Source organism: Apteryx mantelli, chromosome 3 (assembly GCF_036417845.1).
Source record: "Apteryx mantelli isolate bAptMan1 chromosome 3, bAptMan1.hap1, whole genome shotgun sequence".
NCBI classification, from domain to species: Eukaryota; Metazoa; Chordata; class Aves; order Apterygiformes; family Apterygidae; genus Apteryx; species Apteryx mantelli.
The window spans coordinates 18841279-18854252 of record NC_089980.1 but is presented as its reverse complement, the minus strand read 5'-3'; the positions used below and the strand labels follow the sequence as shown (position 1 = coordinate 18854252).

Sequence of the window (12974 nt, the reverse complement as noted above, 5' to 3'; positions counted from 1 at the left end):
CATTCCTTGGCATCAAAGTATCTGACTGAAATTTGAAACCTGTTGTGGAGCTGGTTTTAAAAAAAAGTCATTAGCACCATGACTGAAACAAAGACACTCTAAACTTTCTTTTCCTGTGATATTTAGCCTCTTTAACAGCAGAAATAATCTAGTTCCATTGAAAAGGTGCCTTTATTTCTTGTTTCTAAAACAGGTCAAGAAGCATGACCAGGGGAATCTTTTTATGTGCAGTTCCATCACAGCAAGTGAAATTCTCATTCATCAGTGCAGTGCCAATATGAAAACCTTTGGTTTTGATCGTTTTTACAAGATGACAAAAAATGACTCTTCAAAGTACTCTCCAGAAGGTGCTACTTTAGTCAGAATGCTCCTACTGAACCTGCTCCCGTAGAGAAGAATTCTGTTCATGTGGCCACCATAGAGAACCTGACTGACATCAGTGGTCATTTTATCTGAAGGCATAATTTCATGCCTAATAGGTTACCTTATGAATATAAAAGACATTCTTCTTCCTGAACCATATCATCATTAATGTTTATACATATTTTGTGACACACTATGTACTAATATAATTATAGATTCTACTTCTAGGGTGCTCTTAAAAAGGATCATAAAAATTCTTTGCTCGCTCTGTCCCTCAGCTCCATACTGTTGGCTGCAAATAGAATTGGGAACTATTCTTAGAGGGTTAAGGCATTTTCTCGCCTTTGATTTGGGGTCCTATTTAGGATGGCATACTCAAAGAGGATGTCTACTTTGCAGATTGCAGTGTAGTAATACAGGAACTGGCTTACGCGGGGTAGTTAGTCCTGCATAAGTGATGCAGCTGCAGGACCAAAGAGCTTTATTTTAGCTTTTCAAAGGTTGTCTTGGAGTTAAGTGATAACTGTGTCAAGGCATCATGTCAGATAGTATAACATAGGACTTCACAACTCTTCAGTAGTGAAGTGACTCATAAAAATCAAGGTGGAAACAGGTCTCCCCTGATGCTAATAATCACCTACCTTCTCATCTCTTTTACTGGTGTTTATTTACAGAGGACATCTATCAATTTATACACTACTTTTGTGCATAAAGTCATACCACTGCTCTTACTGGATGTTCTGCCCATCATGTAGCTAAATTCTTTGCTGTTAACCAGTAGCATCTTACACTGCACAGTGGGAAGAATATACAGTACTTCTCAGAAGATTTGCAAAGTAGTAAAAACAATAGCAGTAAAAACAGTTAACAGAAAACATGGTAGAAGTTTTCATTTTTGGACTCAGACAAGGCAAAATATTTCATGAAGCCATCCAAAATTCTGAGAGTGGATCTTCTGAGAGTTCACTCTTGAAAGAGGCAAAAGTACTATCCTATTATTTACAACAGAGCTTTGCTTCATAGGGTAACATTTGTACTCTGGAAAAAAAATCCAGTGACATTCTCTTAATGGAATTATCAGATGTTAAGATCCAAGTGTTTTTGAATCTTAACATATTTCCATGTTAAAATAAAAAAAGAGATCCTTAAACTGTATAGTCACAAACACAAGAAAAGAATTATAAAGGAGAAATGGCACAGCTGAAATACTGAATTACAGCTGCATTCTAGCTCGACAACTGTATAGCTCTTTTGGACTTCAGAGCCCAGTCTTTGTTTCCTGCCCATGCAACGTTACTTTTGCAATGTGTGTCTGAGAGAGACAAAAAAAGTTTGACTAGTACAGAGCAGGGGTGTGTTTGTGTCTGTGTGTGTGTGTGTCAAAATAACAAGATAATTTCACGCATTAGAAAATATGACAAGTGCAATTTATGAATGCTTAAGCAGAGTGAAGCAAAGCCATGAGTCAGTGATGCCATAGTTAACGAGTGAAAAACTATTCCATCCCATTCCATGTTCTGTACATGGCTGCATGAGGCTGTTATAGGGAGGCAGGAGGTTGTGCTGCCGCTCCCCCATTACACTAATACACTTTAGTAGGCAGTGCTCAACAAAAGGGTGGGGATAAGAAGGTTATAGCTCCCCAAGGCTTCCTAATAAATCCACCTCAGCTCAATATTTTACATAATGATATAATGCATTATATTATTATAAGTAGTGACATCATAATAAAATACAGGAGTGCCACTCAAGTGGCAAGGAACACCTAAGATATATTTTTATACTTGCAATTCAGTTCCTGTATTTTTAATTACAGATAAGAATTTAAAGTGAAATTATTCATTCCACAACCACTGTTGTAATGGATCCCTGGCATATAATTAAGAGGCCTTTAATTTTAATTTTGTATACTGAACGCCTGTTTTTGGAGGTATTGCATACTCTTTATTCAGGGCCTACACTTGCAAAGCTCGAAGCTTCCATTGCAGAGGAAGCTAAGGAGGCTGTATGGTTTGCAAATGTAAGAGCTTAGCTTTTAAAACAATGGATACAAATAATACGGCTGCTTTAAATATGTTGCAAGGCATTTTCCTGCCTTCTAATTGTGATCCGTTTCAATGGTGCTATCTGTGTTCCTGGGCCCAGCTCAGGCTGCAGCACTATTTTCTAGCTCATACTTGCAATACAGTTAGTAATTATGGAGCACCTTCCCTCTAAAGTGCCCAGTACCTAAAGGAGGGAACCTACTATTGCAGTGTTCAGCATTTTCTGGAAACTGATCTCTTTCATGGTAGAAAAATATTTAGCCTATAACCTCACTGATAATGTGAAAATGGATGTCTCCAGTTATTTGCAACTGGATATGCAGTCCTTCAGCCTACAGGAAAGATTAAAATCACTGTCACATGATTATTACTAGGTGAGGATAGCCTTTCTGAAAAAGTGACTGTATTTCTCAATTTTAGTAAATACAGACACTTGTATCTTAAAAAGTACAACAATAACTGGCACCTTTTTGGCAGACTCAGCAGGCAGGCTAAAGATTGTCTCAGCATGTAGAATGAATTAATATTTCTCTCCCAAGAGTGGGTCCTTCTAGAAAAGGCGTAAGGTAGATTGGCGGGGCATTCAAAGGAAAGCTGGGGGGAGGGGGAGACTTTTGTTTATAGGAACATTTTTCAGATTTAGATCTAGAAACATTTAAGTGTTTTAATGTTTTAATCTTGTATGAAAAACTCTGCCCTTTTCTGTCCATCCCTTATGCATCTGATCTCCTCTATATTCCACACATCCCGTATTGTCTTCTTCTGCTTCTCTCTGTACTCCCACTCTACCCTTCTGCAGTTTGCTGCATGTTCAGATGCCTGCCTTTAGCTCTTTGACCCTATTTCTTTGTTTCTGGATCATGCTCCTAACCCATCTTTCCTGACCCTAACCTGTTTTTGAGCTCCTGGCTCCCAGTGTCTTGCAGCTCCTTATCTTCTAAATTTGCCTTCTGTGCACCTACTGCTTGCTTTCTCCAAAGCCCGCTCTACAATCCTCCAGGAAAGATCTGTTGAATACCAGCTATACTTATAGTGTATGCAATTTAGGAAGCACCACGTTTCCTTCACTTCTTCCTGCGACAGGATTCAAAGCAATCCTTTTGCTTTTGTCTCCTTGTGCTCACAAGAGAATAACAAAGGTCCCCTAGTGCTTGCTTCAAGTCGGCATTGACAGTTTACAGTGCACCTGCATTGAAGTCTTCTTACTATTATTTTGTTTGGTCATGTATACACATCTGTGGCAACATAAATTCATTGTGAAGAGATTCATTAACTATTTGTAATCAGTCTGCAAGTATTTAGTATTAAATGAATATGGGTGAACAAATCAAATAAGGGACAATTAAATGTCACCCTCCTGACATCCAGACATAGTTGCCATCTCTGGTAAACAGGTAGTGGGAGGACTACTCCATTTTCAGTGTCCACATGGGCACAGTATGGTTCATACAAGAACATATGGTTCTCCAAAAAGGCAAGAGCAAAATTCTCTTCTCACTTTTCTTCCCGTCCTGAACCCACAATTATAAATGCTGCCCAGCAGAAGTGGCTGACCTTGCCGGTTCCTCACAGAGGGAAGGAACAGTGGAGGGTGTAACTTCTGTGTGCTCACAAGAATTAGGGAGCACTGTGCCTCCCTCTGATTCTCCTTGACATTGCAATCGCGCCTGGATGGAATTGTCTCACCCGGAACAATTCAGCTGGTTTACCAGTCCTCCAACAAATCCGTACTGCACTTTGTTTAGCATACATTCAGATTGTTCTAGCCACTTAAGAAAACATCTAAAAGGAAATAAACACCAATTAAGGCAGAGCCACTTTGATACAATAAGGATCAGCTCTGGACATCATTTTCTTGTTTTCTATCAGATAAAGCTCCCATTTTTGAACATTTCATTTTGTACTTAGATTATGTCTTCTCAGATAAGCTTTAAGCATCACCATCTGTTCTGCAGCAATCACATGATCCTATCACTTTGATTCAGTTGAATACAAATCCCTTTGACAATAGGGAAACAGCAAAATAACATTCATTTGTTCCAAAAACTGCCACAACGCTAGATGGCTAAAGGGCTGCTTTATGGTGGAGGTACGAGGCATGGGGAGACTCTCCTATCTGCCTCTTGTCTCAGTCCCGCACTGTCCAGGCAGCATTCTGACACTGAAGCTTCTTGTTTCCTAGGGGGATTGAGTCAGTGTTTCAGCTGTGTTCAGCAGCCCCAAGGCTTGAAAGCTTAGCCAGGGCCCCATGCCTCTGCATGCCTGCTAGCATTTGGAAGCAAATCCTGAGTCACAGGGAATACACCTTTCTCTAGCAGCTGTAAGGAGCACTATGGTTACACCTCTCAGCAATCTCGGAGGCATTCTTTCTGCATCTGTCCTCTGCAGGCAACTGGCCCACAGCCATTCCTCTCGGCCACTGCAGCAACAGATCGTCCCTGCTGGTTTCTAGGAGAAAGGCAAAAGCAGAGTTCGTACCCAGCATTGTGGTAGCGTCTATTAACAAAACTCCAGTGAAAGGCTGGTACCTGTTATTTGGATACTGTGAGCATTCATCTGCTTAGAATAACGTGCCTATTGGTATGGACTGGTTTACCAGAAAGATGATCTTTTTCAGACTCAGAAGACAGTATCATATATTTCTCTTTAAGATTTGAAAGAAGCACACATTTTACCATCTGCCCCGTTCATAACTTCACATACGCAGACAATGTATATCATTTGGATGAAACATAGAAAAGGAGTGCATTAAAAGCTTTTTCACCATGTCCACCTAGACTTGTCCTTAACAAGGTGTTATAAACATCTTTGTTATCATTCAGAACAGAGTTTCTTTTTACTGAAAATTACTGGAATATGAATTTCTATATGAGAACTGTGAAGGCAAGAACAACAAAATGCTCAGTTTTCAAGGGTGCAAACGCAAAAATGTCTTGGACCACACACTGTTCATTTGCATTTTACCATCTATTTAAACTCAGCATTTTCTTCAAATTTGTAAGCTGTTTCAATAGTTAATCTGAAAGCAGTTGGTGAATAAATCTCTCAGAAGCATGCTATCTTTTTTCTATTGAGCTAAAAGGGAAAGGGTGATTCATTTTAAGTGTATTGATGATAGAAGAACTCTGAATAGCGTTTTATCTGCAATACTGTACTTGAAAGGAACGAAGTGCAAGTTAAACAAACAACAACAATGAATGAATTTTTTTCATGGGTGGCCCTCTTGGAAAATGTTAACCACATTAAAGTAGGTAGTTATTGAAATATGCAATTAATTTTAAGTTGATAGAAGTTGAAACTGTCATTCACCTGAGCAGGTGGTGGAAGAACCTTCTTGCATATCTGCTGATTGGGTCCCTGTACTCCAACACTGTTGCATCCAAGAGGGGTCTTGTAGGAGCATAAAAGGTTCCCAGGCTTGCCTCAAGCTGTGCTGTGGAGTTCAAACGCAGCAGCAATGAAACAAGTGAAACTGTTTCAATTACAGCAGGTTGTTCATGTTTGCAGTCAGTCAAATTCCTCAAACACTGATGAAATGTGATGTTGTTATAGGACAGATGAAATTAAAATATGACAGCTTGTATGAACACAAATGCGCATATAAACTTTCACTCAAGGCAGAGCTGACAATGACTTTGAGCAGCAAAAGCTGTCAAAAGGGTGAAGTCTATAACACATCAGGTTCTCACCAGAAGCATACAATTAAAAGTGACTCATAAGAGTAACACAATTTGAACAAGTTTGTCCAGTAGAGATCAACTCTTATTTAGCTCAAATTTTCTTTGTCCTCTTAAGGAAACAACAATAAAGTTCAGTTTTTTCAGGGATTATTGTTATGTGTTAGGTCAGCAGGTGACAGAACCTTTCTTGTGATCGCCTCCAAGTCTAAGGAACCTCCTTCAGCCAATAGTTCTTTAAAAACATTAAATAAAAGAGTCTAGAAACCCTATAGGTGTGATTGTCCTACAGCTTGTAGTGGTGGGAGAAAGGATAACCTCCCTTGTAATCAATAAAATAAAACCCTTTTGTTACAGAGGTGCTCTCCACTTTAAATGATTTCTGACCTTTACTCCTTAACTGTGGCTCCTAGGCATTTTTCTACATGTTTTTAATACAAAATCATAAATAATAGATGAAAATACACAGTACATGTTTGTGTCCCAAATGCTTAGCTGAAAGGAAATCTAATGATCAATAAAATTTGTTGTGTGATTTCTAATCAAAAGTTAATGCATAGTACAAGTCCTTACGTGCAGAACAAAATGACTGATAGAAGTCTCTCTTTCTTAAATCAGAGGGAGAATATCATATACCAGCATAGGTTCTCCTTTCAAGGTGGAGGAGCAAACCGTTACTGCTAATCAGAATTTTGTATGGACTTTAAAAGCAGACTATAACCAAACTATTGTCTCATTAGGCAGACAAAAATCTCATTGATTTGCTGTTATTAATGTTCATTTGAACTTGCCATTTCTGTATTTAGTGACAGTGGATCTTTAGTTCCAAGCATAGTTATAGTTATTTTATTAGGCTTGATAGCACTGATTGTGCTAATAGTACCATGTTAGTAACATAGGCAAACTGTTAGCAAATTAGGTTTTGCATTATCTTAAATCTAGACAGTAAGATAAGCTAGACTTTAAAGGTATTTTCTTTCAAAGCAGCAGTCAATTTAGATTAAAATTGAATACAGCAGTGCCTTCACAAACAAAAGCCATACTCTCTTGCCATTGCTGTTTTCCTGACAGCATGTTTTGTACTTCTGAAATGTTTCAACCTACATGAAATACGAGTAACTACTAGCACAGTTATAGATTCATTAGATAGCCCAGCTTGATGTTGAAGGCAGAATAAAGATCTCAAAGATAACTGCCACATTACTACAAATAAAAGGCCTCACTGGGTTCCGTTAATAAAAAGAAAACAAATTACCATGTCAAATTTGTTAGATTCATATAGAACAAATCCTGGATAAAATAAAATTCTGTCTGCTGTAAACAGTGTTAGGGAGCTGCATGGGGGGAAACACGCAGACATCTATTCATAACATGCATATTTTTACAAGAGTTGCAAAACCAGCCCTTTTCATTACTGCTTTTAAAAGCATGTTTTATTTAGAATTGATACACTATGTTTGTAATGCAGAGATTTTTTAATCTGATCTCATAAAATGGGATAGCTGATGACTTGGCAGCAATACGGGACACCTTGGAGTTTTTCTATCATCTAACACACCACATTCCTAAGTATTCATTCTTGCCACGAAAGATGCCTGGTCCCCAGCTGCCTTTCTGCCAGACTGTGGTATAACACCTTCCCACTACATCAATGCACTTGAAATCTTGAAGCCTACTGAGTTTCAACATATACAGCAATTCAGGAGGAAGGCACCACATCGGGGTTCAGCAGAAATGGGGCTGAAACTAAAATTCATCATTTCTTGTTAGGGACATCAGCTATTACTGCAGGGGGCCAGAAGATTACAGTGAGGACAAATGCTATAATCCTAAAGGAGGCAGCAGAGGATAGTGTATTCAAAGCCTTTGGGTGTTCTAATGAAAGAATGACCCTTCACAAGCACCTTAAAAACCATACTAAAACCTCTTGTGCCTGTTACAGGAGAATGTTCCTCCTTAAGTTGGCACTGTTTCAGTATGAATATAAAATACACATTTGAATCCTATACTAGCTAGTCATGCCTACACAATATATACATTAAAATACACATTATTTTAGTATTATTATTGATGCAAATATGAATTAAAGTGCAATCAACACACTGACCCAACTGTTACTGAAATTACTTATCTACATATGAGATTTGATTATAGAGTACCATAATCCTAACTGTCTGGATTCTCGCTATTGTCTTCTTTTTAAAGTCAATAAATATACTGTCATAATCCATACATGAATTATAAAGACCTCACAAAAATATATTAAAAATATAATCAATCCTGACCTTCTCTCTCTGGTGTAAGCTTTTGTTTAAGAAGGTGATTTACAATGGCAGTCAAGCTTATGTAACACTGACAACCCATCGTGTTCCAGTTCATGGTGTTCAGGACGCTAATTGCTTCATGTACTTCATCATAACGAATGTACTGGTGTATGATTTCCACAAGGCCCAGCTGTCCTCTTGTGATCACACCTATCACAGGAAATATTAAAACCAAAGACAGTGTTATGAGTGTGTGAAGCAGTAGTTGACTACTTTTCAGCACAGTTAAAAATAACTGGGTTTGGTTAAAATTAAAAAGTTTAAGTTAATGGGTTCCACACGTAAATATTTATGTGATATAACTCTTTATCACCTTGGTATATTTAGACTCAGAGTGCTTGGGACAGCGGAGAAAAACCATCAGTGAACTTCACACATGGAGGGTGAGTGAATGTGGTCAGTACCTGCTAGTGACAACATCATGCAATGAAGTTTGTTTTAAACATGGTAAAAACAGCTTATTCCCAGTTTAGCTTTATTTTATCTGAGGTAGTCCTACCTGTTCATAAGTTCAGGCTCCTAGCACCTCTTTCCTGTAGGAGAATACTGCTGCACAACACTAAAAAATAGGCATCTATGTACACTAATCAAATTTACACCAGCTCAGACTTCAAAGAAACAGTTACTCTGCTACTCTCCATATTGCTATTCCTCTAGAACTTAGTTCTAGCTTGGCAAAATTCTCTAGGTGAGGCATTTCTTCTGTGAGGGGACATCATCATGAACGATATGAACATCTGGGGACCATTAAATTAGAGTTAACAATGAAACCAAAAATATGCCTATTATGAGTGAGAAAAATGAGCAACCCAATGCCCGCCCCATGAGAACATGATTTATCTGCAACATTCAGTCTCTAAAAAGTATAAATTAAAGCAAATTCTCAAATTTTCTTGACTTTAGATTTCAACTTCTGAACAGAGAAGGTGACTGAAAAGCTCCAGAGAGTAATGTTATTTATTGTCTCTGACTAGCTAAATGATCATGAGAAGTAGGCCATGCATTGCATTTTAGTAACTCTTCCTTCCTTTGAGTCATTGTGCTAGTGTATTGTTTATCACTGTTGTTCTAGGTATCCGAAACAGAACAAATTTTCTGTTTCCCTCTCTTTAAATAAAAACATAATTATATTTTTTAGATTTAATCAATCTATTCTGATGTTGTTGGTCAAAACTGATTTTAAGGAAAAAATTCTCATAAGCAAAGGGACAAGCTGAATTTCAATATTGATATTAAAGTCACAGAATAGCTGGGGGGAAAAAAAACCTGATAATGGAGAAAAATAGACCTAAGATATAGAAAATAGATCTCAAAAATGTTTTGTAAATGTACTTGTCAATAATGTTTGTGATGTATATGGATAGAGAAAAAAGTGGGGGAAAAAAATCTGACTATAGCTCAAGGACAAGCAACCTGCTAGGAAAGTGCAAATACAGACCGAATGCTTTGGGAAAAACTTATTTTTTTATTTCTTGTAACAAAGAAATATTTTAATTTTTTAGTATCATTAAAAGACATGGTTGTCTTCCACCATGTTGTATTTCACTTTATATTTGCACATATTAAAGATTATGGACATTATACTGCGTAATAGCTATGTTTAACGTGTATGTCTGTGATAATATCTAATTTATTCTTCATAAATGTTCCTTTTTTTTAAAGTATTACATAAGTAGAGTACTCTTCACATTAATCACTAAGTGAAGATGAAAATACTTATTTGAATGTTAATTAAATTTATTATTATATTTAAGATCTCCTTCTAGGCCAGCAATAATGAACCACTGGCACTAGTACTATGTTTGACATTATCCAAGATCTGGGCTGATATCAATGACAATAAGCCATAATGCTTTTAAAAATAAATTTGGCATTAGACATCGAAAATATGTGCCGTTAATGTTTGAGGGTAAGTTTAAGATTAATCTTTTCCTGAAATATATCTGGCTAGACAACACAGTGGAGAATTCACAGATCTTGTCCAAAATCATGATATGGCAAGTGGAAGTTAAAAGTGCATTTGTCTGTTCTCATTGACATAGTTTATTAATAGGCTTTTATGGGAAACAATTCAAATAATGTTGATGTAATTTATTATTGATAAAAACAGGGAATTTTATAACTGCATGTATCCCAGAGAATACATGTTACCTACAGTGCCATAAATACATAGTTATTTAGTAAAACTACATAATTCAAAATCAATTACATGAGTTACATGCAACTGTATTTGTGGAAGATCTTTCTTTGCTTGAAGAAATTTTAAAAATTGCTATGTAAGATGCAGTGATGGGTTGTAGGATCCAAAAATCCAGTATTTTGGAACAGCGAAAATAGAGGAGTCTTAAGTACCAACAAGAGTAGTTTATTCTAAAAAAGCAGCAGATGACTGCAGAGACGGAACCAAATACTCACAGACTCTACACTATTGCCTTGAAAATTTTCTGTGTGTTTGTATGTAGATCTACTGATACTAACACGTTTAAAAAACCTACAGCAGCAATCCTACCATATTTACAATATTAGAGGCAACAGTTGGGAATATATCTGCTGATTCAGCAGTGGTCCTAAGTAGAAGCCTAATTTTAAGCATGTCCAGAGTCCTCAAACTCACTTTTGATCTATTCGGTCGAGTCAAGTTACTTTGCTGGGCTGCCTTATGGACTGAATGCTCTACTGTAGCACGTGAGCTACACTGCATATATACTAACCATGAGTCAATGACAGATTCTATTTCAGTCCTGTATGCCTGTTTTTTTTTGTCATTGATCCCTAAATTTTCAGTATAATTTGTATTTGTATTATTTATTAAATAACACAGACTTAAAAACTGCTGAGCTTGGCAAGAGAGGCTGACTAATCAGCACAGCATTACCTTGGTAGTGTGGCAGACCGAGAGGAGAATCTGAAAACCAGGATGCAGTAGAGAACAGCATATTTTTTGCTACAGAGAGGGAGGGGCAGGATGGATAGGGAGAGCTTTGCCTTCTTCCTAGATGAGATTTTACAGTAATTATATGGAAAGAATTTTAAAATATGATAACTTGCAGCTGTAGAGGTCAACATCTTCCCATTTGGATGCTTGACTTCTCTTGGGTGGTGCTCTTCCAGGCAACCTACTTGGGAAAAAGAGGCGACAGCCAACTCGCTGCCTAATTGATTTAGGAACGGTGCCCAGGGAGACAGTCCAATTAAGATCACAAGCTGGCAATTAGCAGGAAAGGCCTCTAAATCCCCGCACTGAGAGCCTGCTTGCCTTAGTAAGAACATAAATGTGCTAGAGACAGCAAGGGGAAAGCTGTGCTTTCTGGAAAGCTGTTGTGAGTAAACCCCACAAGGGAAGATTGAGGAAAAGCAAGGTAGATGTGGGTAGAGTGCCTTCTGCTTGACAGGTAAGAGGTAATTTAGATTTATTTATTTTTAATGGCCAACATGCACAAAACCTTCAAACAGCTGTATTAATTAGTGGTCTGGGGTACTCTGCAACTACTAAACTTGTCATTGGACATAAGGGAGCTGAATTATCTCAAATGACAACTTGTAAACAGTTTTTTAATAGTATTTTGGATAACTAATAATCTGGAGCAGCTCTTTTAGAAATATGTAAGTCAATCCAATGTTTTTTGTTGCTAACATCCAATGATATTAATTTACCTGTGTGCACTGGCATATTTAGTTAAGTGTTTTAAATTCAGGCTTTCATATGTTTATGTCTGCAGTACTTTTAAATAGGATTTTCCCCACAAAAGCACATATGTGTATCAATCAGTAAAAAAAAAAATAAAGAATTAAAGTAGGGTTTCAAATCACACTGTCACCTAGTTAAAAAAAAAGAAAAAAGATTTCTTCTCAGTCTCAATATACAAAATAATCACAAAAATTCCTGTAAGGATCTATAATGGCAACTGTTTTCTTGGACAGACAATGGGCAAAATGCTGAAATTTTCCAGGATGAGCATATTTGACATGGCTGTTTGCCATACTAAAAACACTGAATTGGTAGTCAGAAGATTTAAGCATGATTGTTTTTTTTAGCTCTCGCACTGGGTTTGCACCACGGTAACTTGCTCGACTTGAATGGGATGGATCCAGTTCTCAGTGACGAGCAACTGCAGGGGTTTTATTCTTGGTTCAGCCACTGCCTCGCTGTGTAACTCCGGGAAAGCCTTTTAGCTTTCCTCTGCCACTTCTTGTTATTCTGTTTGTAAAATGGAGATAGCTATGTTTTTGCTCTCTTAAAGTCTTTTTACAACTAAAGTGTAAAGTGAGAAGTGCTATATAAATTCTAAAATGAGAATTATTACTGCTTCTTTGATTTACAGCTCCTGGTAAGTTAACTGAGAGACCAGCCTTCTCTGAAAGCTGTGAAACCTTTCCTTCTTGTGGAAAGTCTTGAAGGAAGGAAACACTGTAATTTCATGTACTGAAGACAGGAAGAACAGAGTACTGGGACAAATATACATTGTAATGCAAAGGATACTTGTTCATTATGTACAAAATAATTCTTTCTTTAGGAAACAAAACACTAATACTATCCTATTATTATATATAGCGTATTTTTGGGG

The 12974-nt window shown here is 37.3% G+C and overlaps 1 protein-coding gene across 1 annotated transcript in view; it reads right to left on the bottom strand.

Annotated features, from left to right (window-relative positions):
- WDPCP (WD repeat containing planar cell polarity effector) overlaps positions 1-12974 on the bottom strand; it is a 152985-nt gene that overhangs the window by 56686 nt on the left and 83325 nt on the right. Inside the window, exons 12-13 of the mRNA XM_067294664.1 lie at positions 8371-8559; positions 5718-5841 (exon numbers count right to left, since the gene is read on the bottom strand). Coding sequence (XP_067150765.1) covers positions 5718-5841; positions 8371-8559 — 313 coding nt within the window. The remainder of the gene's footprint in view (positions 1-5717; positions 5842-8370; positions 8560-12974) is intronic.